This window comes from Canis lupus, chromosome 11 (genome assembly GCF_003254725.2).
Source record: "Canis lupus dingo isolate Sandy chromosome 11, ASM325472v2, whole genome shotgun sequence".
NCBI lineage: Eukaryota > Metazoa > Chordata > Mammalia > Carnivora > Canidae > Canis > Canis lupus.
The window spans coordinates 15,140,136-15,164,570 of NC_064253.1; the positions used below are offsets into that span (position 1 = coordinate 15,140,136).

Genomic DNA, 24,435 nt, shown 5'->3' on the forward strand with positions numbered 1-24,435 from the left:
TACTGGATGCTCTCCTCCTCCCAAAATACAACCTTTTCTACATCCTGCTGACTAGAAATAGGTGCAGTGTGTGGCCTGTCGTCATCTACAAATCTGAACATTTAGCTGAATTTAAGAACTGCTGGGCAAGAAGAGGGCACCCTTGGTTAATTCCAGCAAAATCTAGCATCATTTTGCTTATTGTCTTCTGTAATAAAATCAGATAACATTCTCAATTATCTAAAGAACCAGCCATGTTCCCATGTGAACATTTCAAATCCTTCAAACTGTTTAGAACAAATACATAAATAAGCTCAAAGCAGCAATCACTTAGAACATCTGAAACTATTATCAAAGTACATATTTTAAACCAGCTGCTTAATAACAACTGCCAAGTCTGTTCACTATATCGACAGTAACTGTTTTAGGGTTTTTGTTTTTTAAACTGCCTGGGAATCTCATCATTTTTATAGATGTGTTCTGTCTCATGTGTTTTGTAGATTACAGGTGTCGGTAATAACTATAAGTATAATCATAAATTTTAATTATTATAGGTCAATAATTATTTAATTATCCAATTTAATTATCTTGCCTTGGAGGATAAAGTTTCCTCAATAGCACATAGTCCCTTCAAGTAAATACTAACCCACACTACTCTGTTTTAGCCTATGTTGCAATTGCTAAGCCACTGTCCCTAAGTTTCTTAACATTAAGGACCCTCTTCCACAGAGACTCCACATGCTTTCTACTAGCAATTCTTCAGAGAATGTAGATCATGCGACCAATGGAACATCAAGGAAGGTCAGCACACATCCCTGTACATGGAAAGACATCCTCTTTCTATACAGATTCCAAATTCCAATGACACATCAGGAACACAAATTTCATGACCTAAACAGCGTTGTCAAGTTCTCAAAAATGAATTAAAAAAAATTCCATAACCAAAAAATGAAATACATTTTAGACATTGCTAGAATCAGTAGAACAGTATAATAAACATTTCCTTCTGTTTTTCCAACCACCTATTAAATGAAAGCAATGAAAGTAGAAATCAAAACCATGAACATGTTCAGCAATTACTAAATACAACCCCTAAACTGCACAATTTCCTTTCCACTGGATTTTTCTTTCCCAGGTGAAATAAAGGTTTATAAGAGCTCAATTTCAACATGTTAATCAATACTAGAATGTTTCCAAAGAGTTCAATGATACGGCTCTGAAAGAACTCCATATACTGTAAAATGATTATCAAAATGTTATTACAATCAAAGGAGAAAGAGGTTATCCAAGTTCCATGCTTAAGTAAATATGACCCTTCCACACAGGATTACAAATCAGTGCCTATCAATCACCCTCTGAGATTATTCAAGACTCAAGAAAAAGAAAGCCACATACTTACTTTGTGACAGCTACACTAATGAGGGAAGTTGTTGGAGCTCCTTTCCTTAAGAGGGTTAAAAAAAAAAAAGGGCAACTTAATTTGGTAGAAATCATAAATACCTTTTCCTGTCAAGAAAAAGCAAAACTCTTTGTGATGAGTTCTGTCCAATTAGACCACAAAACCTAGTAACTGAAATCAAAATCTGTCCTTCTAAAGCTTTGTGTCTGGGACCCAAGGGACTACAAAACTTTGCAAAACATAAAAATGACACCAAACAGGGGAGCCTGGGTGACTCAGTCAGTTAAGTGTCTGCCTTTGTCTCAGGTTATAATCTCAAGGTCCTGGGAGGAGTCCAGCATCCCCTGCATCCCCATATCATCATATCTTTGGGCTCAGTGGGGAGCCTGCTTCTCCCTCTGCCTCTGCCCCTGCTCTAGCTTTCTCTCTCTCTCAAATAAATAAAATCTTAAAAAAAAAAAAAAAAAAGAAAGAAAATTACACTGAACAATTTTGAACCTGCTTCCCAGACTAAACACAGGAACCATTACATTAACCTTTGTCAATTACGGAAATGGAAATCTATCAATGTGAACTTCAGAAGTTCCTCAGAAGGCTCAGAGGGCTGAGAAAACCATATGACCCATCTTTATGAATTAAAACACTGGAAAGCATGGGGCCCTCTGGCAACATGGTGCCAATCATTCATCTCCCAACGATGCCAGGCTTTTATAGACAGTCTTTGAATATACTCAATTGAACACAACATTACGGTTAAGTGAAGAGCCAGTGGGACAGATGCCAAATGGGCAAAGACAGTTCTCCTGGCTTTCCTGATCTCACTTCCTCCACTCACCATGGAAGCTAAAAACAAGCAAGTGTTTTGTCATCTATGAAATAGACATTTTCCTAATCAACTTCTATTATGCATTTTATGAAGGTGTTAAAGTTGGGATGTCTGGGTGGCTCAGTGGTTGAGCATCTGCATTCAGCCCAGGTCATGATCCCAAGGTCCTGGGATCGAGTCTCACATCAGGCTCCCTAAGGGGAGCCTGCTTCTCCCTCTGCCTATGTCTCTGCCTCTCTCTCTCTCTCTCTCTCTTGCGGTCTCTCATTAATAAATAAATAAAGTCTTAAAAAAAAAAAGACGTTAAAATTAATATATTTAACCACAGCCAAGGGCTGCAGAATCAATAACTTGGGAATTCACGATGAAATTTTTATTGAAGGTAGGGGGGAGTCAAATTTCACAAAGAAGGTTGTAACTCTTCCCAAGTTCTTTTTTTCTAACTTTTAAACTGAGTTTTGAATGAAGAGTGTGGCATAAAGAATACACCTGGGTTTTTGTTCCCAGTTTCTTTTCTTTTTTTTTTTTTTTAAGACTTTATTTATTTATTCATGAGAGACACAGAGAGAGAGAGCAGAAGCAGGCTCCATGCAGGGAGCCCGACATGGGACTCAATCCCGGGACTCCAGGATCGAGCCCTGGGCCAAAGGCAGGCGCCAAACCGCTGAGCCACCCAGGGATCCCCTTGTTCCCAGTTTCTGAAATAATAGAAACCCCTTGGAATTTCCTGAGGGATAGAAGTGTCTCTGTTATGCTAACAAGGTGACCTGTGCCAGGAGAGTTTGCTTGACTGCTGCAGGATCCGGGCTGGTCACTGATCTCCATAAAAACCAACAGTGTGATTAGAGGGTTGGAACTCCACCTATGTCCCCCCACTCCATCTACTTACCGGGAATGGAGTATGGCTGAGAGTCCAATCACCTGTTCAATGATTTCATCAACTGTGACTTTTTAAGGAAACTCCAATAAAAACTGTACTCAGCAAAGCTGAGTATAGCCTCCTGGTAGGTGGGGTGATATGCCCCAACTAAACTGGGAAAAGGCATAGAAGCTCTGCATCTGGGACCTTCTACCCCTTACCCTATGCGTATCCTTTAAAATAGAACTGTAATCAAGTGCCTGACTGGCTCAGCTGGTAGAGTATAAGACTTTTAAAATAAAACTGTAATCATTAAATAAAGCACTTTCTTGAGTTCTGTGAGTCATTCTAGTGAATTACTCAAACTGAGGCCTCATGGGGACCTCCTAATTGATAGATGGCGGGCCAGAACTGCAGATGTCCTGGTGACCTGGGGATGCTCTTGGCCGACATCTGAAGAGTAAACAACCTTGTGAAGGGTTAAGCCCTTACATCTGCAGAGCCAACACCAACTCTTGCAGTATACCCACTTGGGGTGGAAAGAGCTGGAAACCAGAGTAAGGCCAAGCCTTTGTCAAAAAAAAAAATAAGGCAAAAAAATTAATTATACCAATAGCATAATACGTAGTAACAAAAAATCAGCACTCTACAACTAGCAGTGTGACTTATATGTTCAAACAAGATGAAATCAGAAAGGGAGAGACTCTTAATCATAGGAAACAAACTGAGGGTAGCTGGAGGGGACGGAGTTGGAGGGACGGGGTTAACTGGGTGATGGACATTAAGGAGGGCATGTGATGTAATGGGCACTGGGTGTTATATAAGACTGATGAGGGCAGCCCGGGTGGCTTAGCAGTTTAGCGCCACCTTCAGCTCAGGGTGTGATCCTGGAGACCCAGGATCAAGTCCCGAGTCAGGCTCCCTGCATGGAGCCTGCTTCTCCCTCTGCCTGTGTCTGTGCCTGTCTCTCTCTCTCTCTCTCTCTCATGAATAAATAAAATCTTTTTTTTTTTAATTTTTTTTTTTTAATTTATTTATGATAGTCACAGAGAGAGAGAGAGAGAGAGAGAGGCAGAGACACAGGCAGAGGGAAAAGCAGGCTCCATGCACCGGGAGCCCAATGTGGGATTCGATCCCGGGTCTCCAGGATCGCGCCCTGGGCCAAAGGCAGGCGCCAAACCACTGCGCCACCCAGGGATCCCTAAAATCTTTATTAAAAAAAAAAAGACTGATGAGTCACTGATCTGTACCTCTGAAACTAATAATGCATTGTTAATTAATTCAATTAAAATTAAAAAATAAAGTGTAGGATATTAGAAAACATTTCAATACATTGAAAATACTTTTAGTAAAAAAGAAAGAAAGAAAGAAAGAAAGAAAGAAAGAAAGAAAGAAAGAAAGAAAGAAAGAAAGAAAGAAAATACTTTTAGTAATACCTGAAAATGGCTACTTTTATCATCTTAACACTGAGTAAGAAAGGGAGTTCTTACCAAAGGCATACGTTCCCACAGATCATTGCGATGGCATTGTTCCAGCCATACACAGCCACAGGGAAGTTGAACGCAGTGATGATGCCAACCAGGCCCACAGGATTCCACTGCTCAATGAGCGCATGGCCAGGTCCTGAGGACAGGGGAAGGTATGGAACGTGCTTAAACAAGTATCTTAATGCATTTGATGGTAATCATTACAGTCTGACATCATTCATTTTGAGAACAAAGGTGCATCAGGCTAAGTGGGAATCCAGATGTCTTGCATTGGATCATTTTACACAGCTGCTGGATAGTGGTGTATTAATTAGTACACAATGAAGCTGTTATTACTATACTAGGTTATACACTGTCCTGATACCATCACACCTCTGATCCTGCTTGTGATCTGGGCAGCATCAGCACCATCTGGGAGACAAGGAAACTTCAAAGAGGTGAGGAGAGGTGCCCTGGATGATGTGACTGCAAAGGGCACAACACAGGACCTGTGACACCTGTTCTTTTACAATGCCTGTAAAGCCCTTGGCCAACTTCTCCAAAGTGAAGCCAAGATGGCTCATGTGAAGGAAAAAAAGAACAGCTATAAGAATTACATATATGTTAAATGAACTGCACAAGACTTTATATTTATATTGGAAAATGAGAAATACAAAGAAAAATATGTAACTTATATATAAATTTTAAATGTAACGTCACCCACCATCCTACAGGGGTGTATTTTAATTGAAGGCAGCTGGAGCAAGGAAGGTGACCACTCAAACCAAGTTAAAACCACAGACCAGGGCAGCCCGGGTGGCTTAGCAGTTTAGCACCACCTTCAGTCCAGGGCGTGATCCTAGAGACCCAGGATCGAGTCCCACGTCAGCCTCCCCGCATGGAGCCTGTTTCTCCCTCTGTCTGTGTCTCTGCCTCTCTCTCTCTCTCTTTCTCTCTCTGTGTGTCTCTCATGAATAAATAAATAAGGGCAGCCCTGGTGGCGCAGCGGTTTAGTGCCGCCTGCAGCCAAGGGCATGATCCTGGAGACCCTGGATCGAGTCCCACGTCTGCTCTCTGCGTGGAGCCTGCTTCTCCCTCTGCCTGTGTCTCTGCCTCTCTCTCTCTCTCTCTCTGCATCTCTATGAATAAATAAATAAAATCTTAAAAAAAAAAGAATAAATAAATAAAATATTAAAAAAAAGAAAAACCATAGACCACCTGGGAAGGTGGAGCTCCCAGGTGTCCATCTGTCTGTCCACACTCAGGCTGTGGGGACAGGGAACCCATTGGGAGCTACCCCCATTCCCAGGCCCCTGGAGATGATGTGCTGACACAGCCTCTTCCTGGCAGGCCTGCCTCCTCCTCTCCTGCCCTCCCCTTGTTGTCCTCCCCAGGGTGGCCAGCGCAGTTTAATGACCTCTGTCCCTGGCTTACCACTCTGTGGACTCTGGTGTCTGGATCGCTACTGGATCACTACTGTGATGCCCTCAGGACAAAGTCTGAGTTCCTTGCCAGGGCTCCATTTTCACCTTGTGTCTCCCCTCTGCCCTCAAGCTATGCTAAAGCAAGGCAGTTGCCTAAATAAGCGGTGTTTTCCCACCTTAAATCACACAAGCTTCTTCTCGGTGACCAAGCACCTCACCCTCTCCTTCCTTAAGGCCTGACCTTGGATTACTGTCTCCTAGGGGTGTCTCCTGACTGCCTCACAAGGCTGGCTCAGGGTCACCACCCTGCCCTGTGCCCCAAGTACTTACCATACTGTTACTATTGTCCTATTACATGTCTCTCACTTCCCTCCCACTCTAAAACATAATGAATCTTTAAGCTTATAAATTCCTTCAGGACAGCCACCTGGATGACTCAGTGGTTGAGTATCTACCTCTGGCTCAGGTCGTGATCCCGGCATCCTGGGATCGAGTCCCACATTGGGCTCCCTCCAAGGAGCCTGCTTCTCCCTCTGCCTATGTCTCTGCCTCTCTCTGTGCCTCTCATGAATAAATAAATAAAATCTTTAAAAAAAAATTATCTCCCTCTCCCATCTCCCCACCCCACTCGTATGCATGCTTGTGCTCTCTCAATGAATGAATGAATCAATCTATCAATTAATTAATTCTTTCAGGATGGGGATAATTCCTTACTGATCAAGTACCACCTACTAGTTCTCCTGGCATCTGGTACACAGTAAGCATTTATTATATTAATGAAATCAAAGTTATCCACAAAGGCTCTGCATAAACGAATAACCTACTCTTCTAAAGAATGTGCAAGCAACTGAGACAGATTTTAATTGGTGAGGCAGACATCACAATAGGTGTAATCAAAGAAGTTCCTTGTATGCACACGTACACTTCGCCAAACTGGCAATTTACTTTTTTAACTAGAAAAGCCTATTGAAAATGATCAGTAACATAAAAATAATCTTGAATAATAGGAATCACTATTACATACCTAATTAAGGACATTAACTGTAGTTTAAAAAACAAAAAATCCCAATTCTTTCCTAAAGTAAATGCATCAAATATGCCCTCCCCCCAAAAAAAACAACCCCAAAAACAAAAACAAAAAAACAAAACAAAAAACACAGAACGCCTGGGTGGCTCAGCGACTGAGCGTCTGCCTTTGGCCCAGGGCATGATCCTGGGATCCGGGATTGAGTCCCGCATCAGGCTCCCTGCATGGAGCCCGTTTCTCCCCGTCTCTGCCTCTCTCTCTCTCTCTCTCTCTGTCTCTCATGAATAAAATTTTATTATTTTATTTTTATTTATTTTTATTTATTATTTTATTTTTTTATTTTTTATTTTTATTTTTTAAATTTAAATATTTTTTATTTTTAATTATTTTTTATTTTATTTATTTATCTTATTTTTATATTATTTAATTTATTCTTTATTTTTTTTATTTATTTATTTATTTATTTTTATTTATTATAAAATTTTATTATTTGGGATCCCTGGGTGGCGCAGCGGTTTGGTGCCTGCCTTTGGCCCAGGGTGCGATCCTGGAGACCTGGGATCGAATCCCACGTCGGGCTCCTGGTGCATGGGGCCTGCTTCTCCCTCTGCCTGTGTCTCTGCCTCTCTCTCTCTCTCTCTCTCTCTCTCTCTGTGTGTGACTATCATAAATAAAAATAAAATAATAAAATAAAATAATTATTTTATTAAAATTTTATTTCTCATGAAATAAAAATTGTTTAAAAAAAAAACCGGAAAAATGTGATCTTTAAAAAAAAAAAATTATTCCTTTCCTGGTTATAAATGTAACAGAATCCCAATCATGGAAATTTTAGAAAATAGAGAAAAACAGATTAATAACCATCAATAATTCTGCCACATACAGACAACCACTATTACTGCTTTGGCTGACTTCCACTACTTGGTATTCTTTTTTTTTTTTTAAGATTTTATTTATTTATTCATAGACACAGAGAGAGAGAGGCAGAGACACAGACAGAGGGAGAAGCAGGCTCCATGCAGGGAGCCCGATGTGGGACTCGATCCCGGGTCTCCAGGATCATACCCCAGGCTGCAGGCGGCGCCAAACCGCTGCGCCACCAGGGCTGCCCTACTTGGTACTTTATATGCAGGCATTCAGTCACCTATTTTGCTCCATTAACACTACAAACATTACAAATCATATAAACCCGTATCCTCACTTTTGAAACCTCTGCCAAGTACAAAGTCAGCCCTTGCAACATTAAGTAACAGCAAAAAAAATTGGAAATACCCTACATATTTATCACTTGGGAACTGGCTAAAAAAATTAGTGTCCTGGGGCACTTGCGTGGCTCAGTGGTTGAGTGTCTATCTGCCTTAGACTCAGGTCGTGATCCCAGAGTCCTGGGATGGAGTTCTGCATCAGGCTCCCTGCAGGGAGCCCGCTTCTCCCTCTGCTTAGGTCTCTGCCTCTCTGTGTCTCTCATGAATAAATAAAATCTAAAAAAAAAAAAAAAAATTAGTGTCCTGACACCCAAAGGCAACTATAAAAAAAAGATGAAGGAAGCCCCTTGCTGAAATAATAAGTGACAGTGTCTTTTTACACATTAAGTAAAAAGAACAGAACATTTAGCTTGCTAATGTTTGTGTTCCTAAAAGACATATTTGCCTGCACAAGACAAAAGTTCTAAAAAAATAAAGAAGAAACCAAGAAACATTCTCTACTTCTATGGGAATACTTAGGGAGTATCCAGGGAGGTAGGAAGGAAACTTTTTTTATCCTTTACCCCTTCATTCCTTTTCAATTTCGTGATACAAATTTATCACCTCTTAAAAACAAAAACATTAAAATAATTTAAAAGTAAATACAACTTTTCTGTAAGTGTGGGTTTAGGAGAAACAAATTTTCCTAAGTATGAGTTTTAATATATGCTAATAGACTACCAAAATGAGCTTAACATTTGTCATATAAAGCATTTAGGTCATTTCAAATGTGTCCTATTGATACTATAAGGAATAGCTTTTTTTTCCCCTTTTGGTTAAATTATTATTTTTTTAAAGATTCCATCCATCTATTCATCAGAGACAGAGAGAGAGGGGCACAGACATAGGCAGAGGGGGAAGCAGGCTCCTCGAGGGAAGCCTGATGTGGGATTCGATCCCGGGACACCAGGACCACGCCCTGAGCGGAAGGCAGAGACACTCCTCTGCTGAGCCACCCAGGGGTGCCAAGGAACAGCTTTACATATAAACCTTTTTCACATTTCAAGAGTATTTACTTGAATTAGATTCTTGAAATTGGTATTAAACATTTCTGGCCCTTTGGATTTATTTTCTGATTGTTATCCTGATGGATTGGTGATACACATTACCAAAAAAGTTCACATAAAAGAGTGGCTATCTCACCAATGGACTTGACAAAACAGAGTTTTATTGTTATTTCTTAAATAAATTATTTATTTTTTAAAAGGTTTTGTTTATTTGAGAGAATCAAAGAGAGAGCACGAGTAGGGTGAGAAGCAGACTCCCCACTGAGCAGAACCTGATGTAGGACTCAATCCCAGGACCCTGAGATCATGACCTGAGTCAAAGGCAGACACTTAACCGACTCAGCCACCCAGGCATCTCCTGGAGTATTATCTTTAAAAATAGAAAAATTTGGGACACCTGGGTGGCTCAGTGGTTGAGTGTCTGCCTTCGGCTCAGGGCGTGATCCTGGAGTCCCAGGATCGAATCCCACATCGGCCTCCCTGCATGGAGCCTGCTTTTCCCTCTGCCTATGTCTGCCTCTTCTCTCTCTAATGAATAAATAAATAAAATCTTTTAAAATAAATAAATAAAAATTAAAAATTAAAATTAAAAAAATAGAAAAATTTAAGAAGTACTTTGATCTAAAAAAAGTACTTTGATCTGACGTTTTTACCTATTTGAATTTATATTCGTTGGTACAGACATGAAAGACATTTTTGTATATTTACATGCTACATGCAGTTGCTCTTCTGCCAACTAATTCACAGCTACAGCATTTTTTTGAGCTCTGCCTAAGAGCACAAAATTCTTAGCTTAACTGACTTCATTGCTTACTTTCAGAAGGCAAGATGGGTCCCCCAATCATCCGTGATAAGCCAACAGCATAATCACAAACATCCACGTACTCTTGAACTTCTCCCACACCTTCCACTAAGATTTTCCCCATCTCCAAAGACACCTAAAAAAGCACAAAAAAACAAGAAGCATTTTTGCAACGCAATTCATATTTTAAATACTAAGTTTATGGGGCAGGGTGGGGACCAAACAGTATTTCATGTTAATTTTGTGAAGGGGTAAATTTCAGAGAGTCTGTTATATTAATTTAAAAACCCAAGATTTAAAAAAAATAAAAAATAAAAAAATAAAAAAAAAACCCAAGATTTGTCTTTACTTTTCCCTGTTCATCTTTCCTCTAAAGAGATGTTTTTTATAAATATTATGACTGTTCTCCTTAAGCATCACAATCTTACAATCTTAAACACAAATGCACAACAAGCCTTATTCCCCACTCAAAGGAACGTGTATTTACTATCGAAATACGTTACCAAATTTCCTAGTATTTGGATCTTCTCCCGCAAAGCATCCCCAATCTGCCTCACTACTTCTCCTCGCTTCGGAGCAGGAACCTAAGAAGAAAATGGAATCTCAATGTCTAATTCAAAGCGTAAACATGTCTGTAACACAACAGTAGACAATCGTGCTCTAAGAGAATTAAGTCCCAGCCCATCAGATGATTTTTTGATCACATCAAGACTGTGATTATAGCACGTCCCTAAAACCAATACCAGAGACCCAGGAAACATCATCCAGATGACAGGTTCTTGGAAAGCAAGGGTCTGTGCCAAAGACAGAGAGAAATTCAGAGAATGAACACAATCTTTGCAAGGACTCTAGAAAAAGCTTAAGATACCTTAAATATCTGTAAACCTTTAAGACTTCCAGTGATGTTTTCTTATGTGTCAAAATGACTGCATGCCCAAATACTAGTCAGCTGATGAAATGGCATTCCATAAGCCATTCAAATTAGGATTTTTTTTTTTTCAAATTATGATTTACTCACTATTTTCTGAGCACCTAGTATGTAACAGGAATAATGCCAGGCACCTGGGCTAAAATAAGGGAAGCATTCATGGAGCTAATAATCTTACTGAATCTTATTCTAAGCGCAATGGGAAGTCTTTAATGGTTTTCAAGGGGAAAATTATTTGCTTTACCTTCCCTCCCCAAAAAAACCTTTTTTAATTAAGTAAGCTTTATGCCAACAAAGTGGGGCTTGAACTCAAGACCCCAAGATCAAGAGTCACATACTCTCCTGAGCGAGCCATGCAGGTGCCCCGCTTTGCCTTTTTAAGATCGCTGTTAGGGGGTACCTGGGTGGCTCAGTGGGTTGATTATCTGAGTCTGACTCCTTTTTTTTTTTTTTTTTTTAAGATTTTATTTATTCATTCGTTAGAGACACACAGAGAGAGGCAGAGACATAGGCAGAGGGAGAAGCAGGCTCCCCCCGGAGAGCCTGATGCAGGACTTGATCCCAGGACTCTGGGATCACAACCTGAGCCAGAGGAAGATGCTCAACCATTGAGCCACCCAGGTGCCCCGGAGTCTCTCAATTCCCACTCAGGTCATGATCTCAGTGGGACTGAGCCCTAAGTCAGGCTCCACACTCAGCACAGAATCTGCTTGTCCCTCTCCCTCTGCTCCCCAACCCCTCTCTTTCTCTCTTTAAATAAAAATTTTAAAAAGAAAAATCAATGTGGGATAGATGGAACAGATACAGGAGGGGAAAAGTAGAAGATCAATTAAGAACACACTCTAGTAGCCTAGGCCAAAGATTATACTAACTTGATAGTAAAACCGGGGGCAGCCTGGGTGGCTCAGCAGTTTAACGCCGCCTTCAGCCCAGGGCCTGATCCTGGAGACCTGGGATCAAGTCCCAGGTCAGGCTCCCTGCATGGAGCCTGCTTCTCTCTCTGCCTCTCTCTCCCCCCTCCCTCCCTCTCTCTCTCTCTCTCTCTGTATCTCCAATAAGTAAATAAAATCTTAAAAAAAAACAAAAACATAAAACTGAAGCAAGGGAGACATAAAGTAGATCCAGGATTATTTAGGAAATAGAACGGACAGGACACACTAATGGAATAGGTGTGGGAAATGAGGGACGTAGAACCATGGATGATGCCCAGATCTCTGGCTTGAACAGCTAGGTAGATGGAAGTACAATTCCCCAGATGAAGAAGACTCAGAAGTATCAAAGGTTGGGACACTTGGGTGGCTCAGTCAGTTGAGTGCCTCTGACTCAGGTCATGGTTCCAGAATCCTGGGATCAATCCCTGCTGAGAGAGGAGTCGGCTTCTCCCTCTCCCTTTACTCCTCCCCCCCAGCTCGTGTTGGCTCACTCTCAAATAAATAAATAAATCTCTAAAAAAAAAATAAGTGTCGGGTTTGTGAAGGTAAACAGTACAGGCTGGGCCACGTGAAGTTTGAGACATGATTCACATATGGAGACATGACTTCCTCAATGTGACCATCACTCCTTCCCTTCCCCCAGCTCTTCCCAATTAACTCTGGCTCTCCTTCAAAGGCACCTAAAAGGACCATTTCCCCCAGGCTGGCCCCAGTACTCCACTGGCTCCTCAGAGTGTGCTATCAAAGCTCTGCTCCAGGGTGGCTTCCCAGAGCCTGACCCAGAACTCAGGGCTCATCCTCACTCTCTTCTTTCCAAATAGATGGTGTTGTGATAGAGCTTTTCTGGAAAGTAACCCGGCATACTGTAACATTTAACCCATTCCTTCTCTTTGACTAGGTAATTCCATTTCTGAATATCAAGCAAATACCTACATCACAGACATACAGGTACAACACTTACTGCAGTGCTGTTTCTGGTGGAGAAAAACAAACCATCTTTATGTCTATCAACACAGGACTGGTTAATTACACGAAAGCTGTAAGACGGGGTTATTTACACTCTACAAGGTAGACTTACAAGCAAAAACTTTCCAGAGTTGTAACAGAAAATAGCAAAATACGCATACAATAACTAAATTTTTGCTTATGTTTGAAGAAATACACAAGATGTTAAGAATGGTCATTTCTGGGGAATGGGATTTTTTTGGGTGGTGGGATGGAATTATAAGACTTTCGTTCCGGGATCCCTGAGTGGCGCAGCGGTTTGGCGCCTGCCTTTGGCCCAGGGCACGATCCTGGAGACCCGGGATCGAATCCCACGTCGGGCTCCCGGTGCATGGAGCCCGCTTCTCCCTCTGCCTTTGTCTCTGCCTCTCTCTCTCTCTGTGTGACTATCATAAATAAATAAAAATTAAAAAAAAAAAAAAAAAAGACTTTCGTTCCTCACATTTAATAAGTCTACAATATTTGCCATTTTTACAATACATGCATTCTTTTGAAAATATCAAAAACTGATTGTTACATGAATCAGCACAGATCCTATACATTTCCTAAGCATGGAATGAGTTTACCACTGTTCCAAATGAATTTAGCCCACAGGTTTGTAAGTTTAGCAAACTGGTTAATTTCAACTCAGAATGTCCAATACACATAGCCCTTTACATCATATCCTTGTATATATTATTCAGTCTCTAACCAGTAATTATTGCACACTTCCTATAGTGCCAGATATTCTGTTCTTCCCCAGGGATACTAGAGAAGACAACTACAATTCAAGCCCACCAGAACCAACACTCCAGGAGTGGTGAAGACAAGAAATAGGTGATTTCAGTCTCATGTGCTAAGTGCCAGGCTGGAGAAGCCAGACTGTATAAGGGGAGCAGCTAGCCGTGTTAATTTAGTATTACTTGGGGTTAAGCAAGTAGGGAGGAAGGAGGCTTTCTGAAGAAGTTTAAAATTGAGACTGAAGACCTCAAGTATGATTGGTGTTTGCCAGGTAAAGAGGTAGAGAAGGTAGACAGAAATTATGGGCAACAGGACAGAGAATGTGCAAAGGCCAAAAAACAAAAGAGAATATGGGGACTTTGAAAAATTTAAAGGGGTTAAAAGAGGCAGGGGAGAAAATCTGGGGTCACAGTGCAAAGGACCCTATAAAGAATCCTCCAAAAAATAGTGTGGAGGGCGCCTGAGTGGCTCAGGTGTCCTGGGATCAAGTCCCGCATCGGGCTCCCTGCTCCAGTGCAGAACCTGCTTCTCCCTCTCTCTCTACTGCTCCCCCTGCTTGTGCTCTCTCTGTCAAATAAATAAATAAATAATAAATAAATAAATAAATAAATAAATATCTTAAAAAAAATAGTGGGAAAATCACTAGAGGGTATTAAATGGTAGGGGGAAAATCACAGTGCATTGTAAAATACCACTCCAGGGGCACCTGGCTGGCTCAGTCTACACAGCATGTAACTCTTGATCTTGGGGTTAGAGCTCACTTAAAACAATTGTATTAAAAAAACAAAAAAAACAAAAAAAACCTCCAGGTGTGGTCTGGGAAATAGAACAGAGTGAGACAAGATTCACATAGGAAGACCATTAGGCAAGAAAAAGATGGTGACTTGTCTCAATTACAGAAATAGCAACAGAGATAACTGCAATTTAAAATATTCAAGACTGGGCAGCCCGGGTGGCTCAGCGGTTTAGCGCCGCCTTCCGCCCAGGGTGGGATCCTGGAGACCTGGGATCAAGTCCCACGTCTGGCTCCCTGCATGGAGCCTGCTTCTCCCTCTGCCTGTGTCTCTGCCTCTCTCTCATTCTGTCCCTCACGGATAAATAAATAAAACCTTTAAAAAAAATAAAAAATAAAAAAAATAAAATAAAATAAAATATTCAAGACTTGGTAACTGACAATTGGTAATTGACAGATCCTCAACCCTGGGTATATAGCAAAATCATCACCCATGAAACCTTTGAGCTGGATTCCATCCAAGACCATTCAAATGTGGCCTCTTCATTTTTGTTCTAGCCTCCCAATGATGGGATAGAGTAGCAAGAATTGAGAAAGCAGGATTGGGTCTGGGGAGAGGGAAATGGGGGCAGAGTGGGCAACATGATAACCCATCTCCCAGGTGAGCTTGACTGATCTCAACACGACAGGCCATTTGTAACCTCATGTCCTCCTGAGGTGGACAACAGGAGACCTCATCCCTGCACACTGTATCTGTGAAGTCATACTTAAAACGAGCATCCCCAACAGCCACAAGAAGGAATTATCAGCACTGAGGGAATTATTAGCTGAGCTTTTGGGGTAATAATACAAGGAAACCTGTGTTAAACTGCTACCATGTTAAATATTTTTAAAAATTTATTCATGAAAGACAAAGGCAGAGACCTAGGCAGAGGGAAAAGCAGGCTCCCTGACGGGAAGCCCAATGTAGGACTTGATCCCAGGACCCCGGGATCATGACCTGAGCCAAAGGCAGACGCTCAACCACTGAGCCACCCAGGTGCCATTAGATGGATGGCTCTTATTTATTCTGGGTTCATGTGCTACCTCCTCAGAGATTCCTTCCCTGATCACCAAAGAGCTACCATATATTATAGAGCTTCCATGTAAATGTTATTCCTTTATTCGGTTAGAGATGGTGCCTGTCATCACTCTAGCTCTTCCTCCCCAGGGATGGACAGGGGGAAAATGAAGACACACAGCGGATGCAAAGGAGCATAAACAGGTGGCATTCTGGGCTGAAACCAGTTCCTGAGAGAGAGCAGCAGAGACAGTAATCCCGACCAGGTTCTCTGTGCTCAGGTTTAGTTAGAAGAAAGAAATCAGCTATATATTTTTCACATAGGAAGCTTCCTATATTTTTATACTTTTTCCTTAAAGAAAAATGTCCCACCCACCCCCTAAAAAAATGTTCCCTTTGAAAAATTTCAGGCCTCACGCAAAAGAAGTCAATGAAACGATGGTTTGTCCTAACACAGGCGAGGCCAGCCAAAACTATCAAGGGGAAGCAGAAGAAGCCCCACTTGAGTTAAGGACCCAGGAGGGTTAAGAGTGTAGACCAGGAGGGGATGAGCTTTGCTCTCTCCTTGTGTGAGGCACCAGCAGCCTCTAAGTGACTGCCCCGTTGGCAGGAGCCCCAGATGCAGTTAGGAAAGGCTCTGCCGCTACCCTCAACTTTGAACTCAATTGCTTAACTCAAATTCTAACAAGTGGGATCCCCAACCATCACCCAGGACAACAACCTGCTCCCACTTAGCAATATCACTCTACTGGGAGATCTGAGCAGTCTGGGAAGTAGAAGCAAGCATGTTAGGTGCAGGGGCGGGCACTGTTCACTGAGAGAGGATGGCCATGTGAAATCCTAAACATGAAAATAGCAGTAACAAGAAGAGTACTGCACACTATTAAGGAAAGGTATCAGTGTCAGCTGCCAGCCCCTAGGGCACAGCCAAGACTGATTGATTATCTTATTTATTCATGAGAGACACAGGGAGGCAGAGACACAGACAGAGGGAGCAGCAGGATCCCTGCAGGGCAAGACAAGACTGATTTAAAAGCCAGTTAAAAAAAAAAAAAAAAAAAAAAAAAAGCCAGTTTAGGGGGATCCTTGGATGGCTCAGCGGTTTAGCATCTGCCTTCAGCCCAGGGCACTGATCCTGGAGTCCCGAGATCCAGACCCACATCAGGCTCCCTGCATGAAGCCTGCTTCTTCCTCTGTGTCTCTGCCTCTCTGTGTGTGTGTCTCTCATGAATAAATAAATAAAATCTTAAAAAAAAAAAAAAAAAGCCAGTTTAGGAGTTTAGGAAAGACCTCGAATCACACACACCTGGGTAAATGCACACACATACATGCCTTTCTTTTTTTTTTTTTTTTTATTCATGAGACACACAGAGAGAAAGAGCAGAGACACAGTCAGAGGGAGAAGCAGGCTCCCTGCGGGGAGCCCGACATGGGACTTGATCCTGGGACTCCAAGATCATGCCCTGGGCCAAAGGCAGGCGCCAAACCGCTGAGCCACCCAGGCATCCCCACATACATGTTTCTAATCACGTTTCACTGGCATTCAAAACCCTATATGCAAACAGTGAATCCTAATGCAAATTATGGGCTTTAGTTAATAATAGTTGATCAGCATTGGCTCTCCAATTGTAAGCAATGTAGGGCACCAAAGTAAGACGGTGGTTAAGGAAACGTGCAAAGTGTGATAAGAAGGACGGGATTCCCTGTTTTCCACTCATCTCTCTGCTGAAAGGACTCAGACTAAGCCAGAACGTGCCACTTGGGCATAAGGATCATTCTGAGCTGAAGGCAACCGAGGCCCAACAGACTCAGGAAAAGCTTTTTACCTCTCCCTTACTGCCTGAAAGAAGGGGATCTGTGCCAAGAAGCGAGTTCTTACCAGAGATCGCTTTTATAAGGACGACCTACTGGCATGGCAGGGAACACATTTGTGTACCAAACATTTGCTCCTCTCACCTTCCTGTGAACTGCCTTCCTCTCCAAGAAGCCCCAGAGCTCTGTATGCATACAAGCTTAGATGTCTGGCTGCCCTTGGGTCTTGGATCTTTCCTCACTGCCACTCTTCCGTGCCCCACATGAGAAATTCAAATGTTTTTCTCCTGTTCATCTGTTTTATGTCAATTATTAAACCAGCCACAGAACTCGGAAGTGAAAAGCAAAAATTTTTTCCTCTCCTATAAACCTGAAACTACTCTAAAAAATTAAGTCTAATTTTTTTGTGAATAGCTTATATATAGGAGAACAATTTTAAAATTACGCAACTTGGGATCCCTGGGTGGCGCAGCGGTTTGGCGCCTGCCTTTGGCCCAGGGCGCGATCCTGGAGACCCAGGATGTTGGGGGGGGGGGGGGGGGGAAGGAGGGAAATGCGGGTTCCCCCATTTCTTCCCTCTCTTCTCTTCCCGATGCATGGAGCCTGCTTCTCCCTCTGCCTATGTCTCTGCCTCTCTCTCTCTATCATAAATAAATAAAAATTTTAAAAAAATAATAAATAAAATAAAATCACGCAACTTTAGGCTGGTAGGCAATGCCACGATGGGTGTCAAAATTTTACACATGCCACGTATAATAACCACAACTATAAAACACAAAAGACTGGAAGGAAATGCACAAACTCCAACTCTAATAACCATTCTCTATAAAAGAAGATGAGGTAAGGGGATCCAATGTGATTATATTAGTGTCTCATCCAATTCTTATTAAAGAATATACATTACTCTTGGGTGGCTCAGCGTTTTAGTGCCTGCCTTCGGCCCAGGGCATGATCAGTGGAGTCCTGGGATCGAGTCCCACATCAGGCTCCCTGCATGGAGCCTGCTTCTCCCTCTGCCTGTGTGTCTCTCTCTCTCTGTCTCTGTCTCTCTCTGTGTCTCTCATGAATAAATAAATATTTTTTAAAAAAGAGTATATATTAATCTTTCTTAAAGATTTTATTTGAGAGAGAGTGAGAGAGAGAGCGCGCATGAGCAGGCGGGAGGGGCAGAGGGAGAAGTAGGTTCACCGCTGAGCAGGGATTCCCAATGCCTAGGACCCTGAGATCATGACATGAGCCAAAGGCAGACACCTAACCAACTGAGCTACCCAGGCACCCTGTGTTAATTTTTTTAAAGGTTTTATATATTTATTTGAGAGAGTGCATGATGGGGTGGTGGGAGAAACAGAGGAAGCAGCAGATCCCTGCTAAGCAGGGAGCCAACCCCGAGATCATGACCTGAGATCACAACCCGAGCAGAAGGTAGCCACTTAACTGAGGGAGCCACCCAGGTACCCCAAATATGTATTACTTTTAGGATCAAAAAGAAAACAAAAATTATTTTGCAAACAATAAATGACACTGCTTTGGACACTTTTCTCTACGTAGAGTGAACTTTACTTATTATACCATATACTTTTGGAAGTGGTGTTTTAACACTCAAGGATATTTTCCATTGTGCATAATGGAACCCTACACCAACAATCAGGCTTAAAGTACAGGAAAGATGTTCCTCCTGCTTTGCACAGAGGCGGTCCCTCAGCTGACAACTAAGGTACATTCAACTCAGGGCTCTCTGGGAGAGCCTGCCTCTGTCCAAGTCACCCTAGCATTCTTTGATTCAGAAAAAAACACTGACTCAGCAGTCTGGAAACCAGTAACACGTGGTTCTGTAGCCCTGGTAAGATGTCTGCAAAGGCCAGGTTCTGCAGCTAGCAATTCCAGGATTAATTCATTTAATGCTCACCATAACCCCAGGAGGCAGGCAGGCCATCTCCTCTATTTACAAGACAGAGCACACAGAAGGGAAGTAATTTACCCAAGGGTAGAGCTGGGTTAAATAGTCCAAGATGTTCCTCTAGCCTCAGGCCTACAATCTTCAGTGATAGAATAGAATATTCAGAGTGGGGGAGGGAAGGAGGGAAATGCGGGCTACTCCATTTCTTCCCTCTCTTCTCTTCCAGAGCCTGGCCCTCACCTAGTGACAGCTCCCTGTGGCCCAGTTCAGCTCCAGTCACAGCTCCTATAGAGGATCACATTACCCCAGGTGGAGACAGAAGAAGGAGGCACCACCCACTCTAACGCCAGATCAGACTGCAGGAACTCAAGCCCCTGCCCTTTGTTTTGTTTTGTTTTTTTTTTGTTTTTGTTTTTGTTTTAAGCCCCTGCCCTTTGAACTAGGGCTATCCACCTACTGCTGAGATGCTCCCACCCCTCACCCCTGCATACAGTTGGCTAGAAGGAGACGGGAGAAGCAGCAAAATGGGGTTTCTAGCATACACAGTCCTTTCTTTTAGTCCAATTAGAAACTTACTTCAACTAGAAAATAGTGTTCAGAGCTGAGGTTTATGCTTCTTCAGTAAAGACTTTTAATCCACTTAAAATCTCCCATTAATTGAAAGCCAAATATGGAAAAGGCACTATCCTAGGGCTACGGCTCAGAGATTATCATAGCTCCCAAGCACTCCCCTTGCAGGGAGCACTGACTGCTCTAGTAAAATTTTTCTCTATCTCCCTTGCAATTACCATAGGTCATCATGCCGTGACCTTCGCACTCACCTCTGCCCAGACTTTCCAGGCTTCCCTGGCTTTCTTCACTGTTTCTTCATAGTCAGCCACACTGGCCTAAAGTAGGAATTAGACCGGAGACAATGAAAAATAAAGGGAAGGGATGATCCCCTCTGAGAACAAACGAGATTTGTGGAAAAGAATCGGAGTATCTCTAGGTGACCCTCGGATTCGTAGTTTCTAGAATGATTTTCACAGCCTATGCCTTCATAGACTGTGAACTCGGTAAGACAGCTTAGAATCCAGCTGTGCTTCTTAAACAGTTGCTTCTAGAAGCAAGCTCCATCAGCCTCATCTGGGGACAATACCTGAGATGTTAGAAAATCAGAACCCTGGGCTCCAACCCAGACTTCAGAGGTTAGAATCTTCTTTCAAAAACAGGTGATATGGCCTTAAATGGAGCCCCCTTCCCAATGACTTTTCTGTCACCTTTTTTAGAGCACCCAAACCCAAAGACTGGGCAGTCTCCTGAGACATTCTTAAATGTCACATGAAAACGAAATACTTTATTCTTGGACTGTGAGACTCCATACTGCTTTTCATCACTGGCACAAGTGGGCAGTTTGTATTAACAAAACAAAAAAACTTACCTGTCGGACTCTTGCTATCGGTTCATTGTTAGCCGGACAATAGGTCGTGATAACCTTCAAACAAAAAGAAAATGCCAGTCTATAGAAAATGTAATCCCTTCCAAACAGGGGGAACAGACCAAAAAACAGGGGATGGTAAAGGAGGAAGAAAAAAAAAAACTTAAGATACCATATCCAAACTTGGAATTTTTACATTAGCTTCTATTACAAATAGGTCACTTAGAGAGTGGTCTTTCATTTCTGACCTAAACATTCAGAACCACTTTTTGCAAAACCCAGTCTTGCCATCTAAATATGGGGTGTGGGAGCAAAAGTCTAATTAATATAACCCATTACGTCGCCTCTTTCTCCATTCATAAGAGACTAAACTGAAGAGTGTCACTTAGTCTTCTCTTACTCTGTCCTAGTCAGAAGGTGAAGAAGAGAGGACAACTCTGTATCTCGACACAAGCTGCAGAGATTAGAAAGGAAAAAAATCAAGGCGTCGCTAAAAAATTTTCAGGAGGAAGTATTTTATCCAGGACCCTAATGATAAAATGCCACAGGAAAAACAGGATCAAACTGCCAAGAGAAGGGGAGGGTAATTTGGAGAATAACTGCAAATACCTACATCTCCTACAGTCAGCAATAACCTGGAGGAACAGGTGTTTCCTCTAACAAGGCAAGTTCGGTGTATGCAACAAACTTTGTGGCATGTTATGTAACATTTTCTTTTTCTTTTGTATGTAACATCCTCTTATAAAAGCTTTCTGATTCACGCAGCTCCCCCCAAAACCTTACCTTTCCATCCTATTCCCTAATAAAACGTTGCACTGAGCTTTCTCTGCGTGCCAGTCACGCTGTCTGGCTCTGGAAATAAACGCTGAAAATCCTGTCCTCAAGGAAGCTCAGAGCCCAACAGATTTAACCGGATGTCAGCAAGTCCCGGCTTGCGAACTCCAACAACAGCAAAGACAGTATAAAACTAAGAACATTACCTGACATCAGAGGAGCCGGAGTCAAGCACAAAACCGAGGTAATTTCCCGAGGCTAAGCCTGCAGCCTGTCTCCCTACCCACCGCACCACGCCGCCGTAAGGCTGTAAGCGCGTGCGGGAAGTTCAAGCCCCACCAGCTCCAAAACGGCGCTGATTGTCCAGAACACACAAAGACCTAACAATCTGAGCCTATTTTGCAAGGCCCCCTTCACATGCGCACGTCTACTCCGGGGCTTCAGACCTGCCCACCCGGTAGCACGGTCCCAGCAGCGGGAGGGGGCCGGGCAGCGCCCGCGCGGCCTCCGGGGGCGCACGGAGCCCGCACGGATTTCCAGGGCGCCCGCATACCTCTCCGCGGCCTCCCCAGCTGCCATTATACACGCCCTCGTTTTCCTCGCGGAGCCCCAGCTCCTTCAGCCAAGCATACTGGGCCTGATTGATGAGCAGAGTGGACATGAAGGCAGCGGGTCTGTGGCGAGGGCCCGAGAGCTTGCCTCCGCTTGCAACGCGCACACACAGCTGGCGGGGAACGCGCCACATACCGGGCCCGGGGCACGCGCGGCGCGCCCGCGCCCCGGGAGCTGCAGAAATAGCGCCCCGCCCCCCGTCCGGGAGAGCCCATTGGGCAGGCCGGGCCCCGCCCCCGGGCACGCCCCCCGGGACTCCCCCGTCCGGCCCGCCCGCGCCCGGGTCTTCCGGGGACGCGCCGAGCTCGCCCTCGCGGGTGCAGGGCGCGTGCGGCTGGGAGCGCGGGGAGGGCCGCCGCCGAGTGCTGAAGGCCGCCGCCAACCGCGGCTCCAGCTGGAAGCTCTTTGCGGCCCAACATCGCCTCTGAAGTACCCAGGCTCAGAGCAGGGTCCCGGGCGGCCTCGCGCAAGGAGTCACTTTTTTTTTTTTAATTTTTTTTATTTATGATAGTCACACACACAGAGAGAGAGGCAGAGACACAGGCAGAGGGAGAGGGAGAAGCAGGCTCCATGCACCGGGAGCCCGACGTGGGATTCGATCCCGGGTCTCCAGGATCGCGCCCTGGGCCAAAGGCAGGTGCCAAACCGCTGCGCCACCCAGGGATCCCAGGAGTCACTTTTCCGTCGCTCCATCGCGTTAGACACACGTTCTGATTCGGTGGCTCCGGCCTGGCGTCTGAGAATGGCCCTTTACAACCAGCTCCCAAGTGATGATGACGCGGCTTAACAAGGAGTAGCCAAAGGCCGCTTCCTGGTGGCGGGGGGCGGGGGGGGGGGGGGGGCAGGGGGGATAGGGTTGTTTTCAGGGCTTTGTTAAGTTACGATTTCGAGGAGATGCCAGGGTGGCTCAGCGGTTGAGCGGCGGCCTTTGGCCCAGGGCGCGGTCCCGGGATCCAGCCCCGCATCAGGTTCCTTGCAGGGCGCCTGCTTCTCCCTCCGCCTGTGTCTCTGCCTCTCTCTCTCTCTCTCTCTCTCTCTCTCTGTGTGTGTCTCTCATGAATAAATAAATAAAATCTTTTTAAAGAATTACAATTTTGAGTTTTCTAATTAATGAAAAATGTTAAATGATGATACTTCCTTCTAAATTTCCTGCCAGAGTATATTCTTGCTTTTGAAGAATAAATACAGTCTTGATCAATTCCCTTCATTTTCCATGTCTTTGACATTTCCTGCCATAGCATTTTCACTCCCTCCCCCCTCACCACCGCCACCAGGCGTAACCATCCCGTCTTCCATCCTGTTCCACGGTAACTAGGCCCTACACTATATAAGGGAAATATTAACATCACTAGCAGAATGATTTGGACGGAAGTTAAAAATATATATGCACTCTCGGGAGCACCTGGGTGGTTAAGTATCCTACTCTTGATTTCAGCTCAGGTCTTCAGCTCAGGGTCCTGAAATCCAGCTCTGCCTTGGGCTCCCCTGCTCAGTATGAAGTCTTCTGACATTCTCTCTCTCTGCCCCTCTCCCTACTCTTTCTCTTCATCAAAATAAATAAATAAATAAGTAAATTATGTATATATACACACACACTCTTGCAGTGCCTGAGTGGCTCAGTCAGTTGAGCATCCAACTCTCCATTTTGCCTAAGTTCTCTGAGCCCTGAGATCTACCCCCATGTGGGGCTGCCCACTGTGTGTGTGTTGGGGGTGTGGATAGGGAGTCAGCTTTGATTTTCTCTCTCCCTCTGCCTCTCCCCACCATGTGCACAAGTGTGTGCTCTCTCCCTTTCTCTCAACTAAATAAATCTTTAAAAATATATATGTATACACACTCTTGGGACTCCTGGGTGGCACAGTTGGTTGAGCCTCAGACTCTTGGTTTTGGGATCCAGAACTGTGGGGCGGATCCCCATGTCTGGCTCTGCACATAGTGTGAGGTCTGCTTGAGACTCACTCTCCCTCTCCCTCTGCCTCTCCTCAGCCCCCTCAAATAAATAAATCTTCAAAAAATACATATATACGCCACTTTCGAAGCAACTGAGTTCATAGGTCTCTCAGTGATTTCCATCATACCTTCTGAAAATGTTTCTCCTGCTAGTGGCCTTCCACAATGCAGCCAGACATACTAAGTTACTTTGTCTATGCAAAGCCTGTTTTCTTCCCACTGTGTTTTTGCCCTTTGTTATTCTATCCACCTGTGAAACTCTTCCTTCCACCTCTGCATTCAAGTTAAAGCTTTATCTGTTCCATCTTTATGGCTCAAATGATTTAACAAATACTCTGGCATGTATCAAACACCTACCAGAAACTATAGTAAGTGCTGGACATACAGGAACGATGCTTTTGTTTATAAATATTAAATTTTCACCTGTTCATCTTTGCATAGCTCCACAATTACCAGCATTGTAGCAGGCTCATGTGACATGAATGAATGAATAAAAAACCTGTGAACACACCTTAGGAGCAGTACACATGGATACTTTGTCCAGCACTGGTAATCTATCAAC

At 43.5% G+C, this 24,435-nt stretch overlaps 1 protein-coding gene across 1 annotated transcript in view; it reads right to left on the reverse strand.

The window, feature by feature from the left end:
* The window catches only part of ALDH7A1 (aldehyde dehydrogenase 7 family member A1), a 47,422-nt gene extending 25,312 nt beyond the window's left edge, over nt 1–22,110 (reverse strand). Inside the window, exons 1-7 of the mRNA XM_025432468.3 lie at nt 21,865–22,110; nt 20,541–20,594; nt 19,942–20,007; nt 10,537–10,617; nt 10,046–10,169; nt 4,554–4,686; nt 1,379–1,423 (exon numbers count right to left, since the gene is read on the reverse strand). Of these exons, the coding sequence (XP_025288253.2) occupies nt 1,379–1,423; nt 4,554–4,686; nt 10,046–10,169; nt 10,537–10,617; nt 19,942–20,007; nt 20,541–20,594; nt 21,865–22,056 (695 nt within the window). The 5' untranslated portion in view covers nt 22,057–22,110. The remainder of the gene's footprint in view (nt 1–1,378; nt 1,424–4,553; nt 4,687–10,045; nt 10,170–10,536; nt 10,618–19,941; nt 20,008–20,540; nt 20,595–21,864) is intronic.
* Between the last annotated feature and the right edge of the window lie 2,325 nt (nt 22,111–24,435).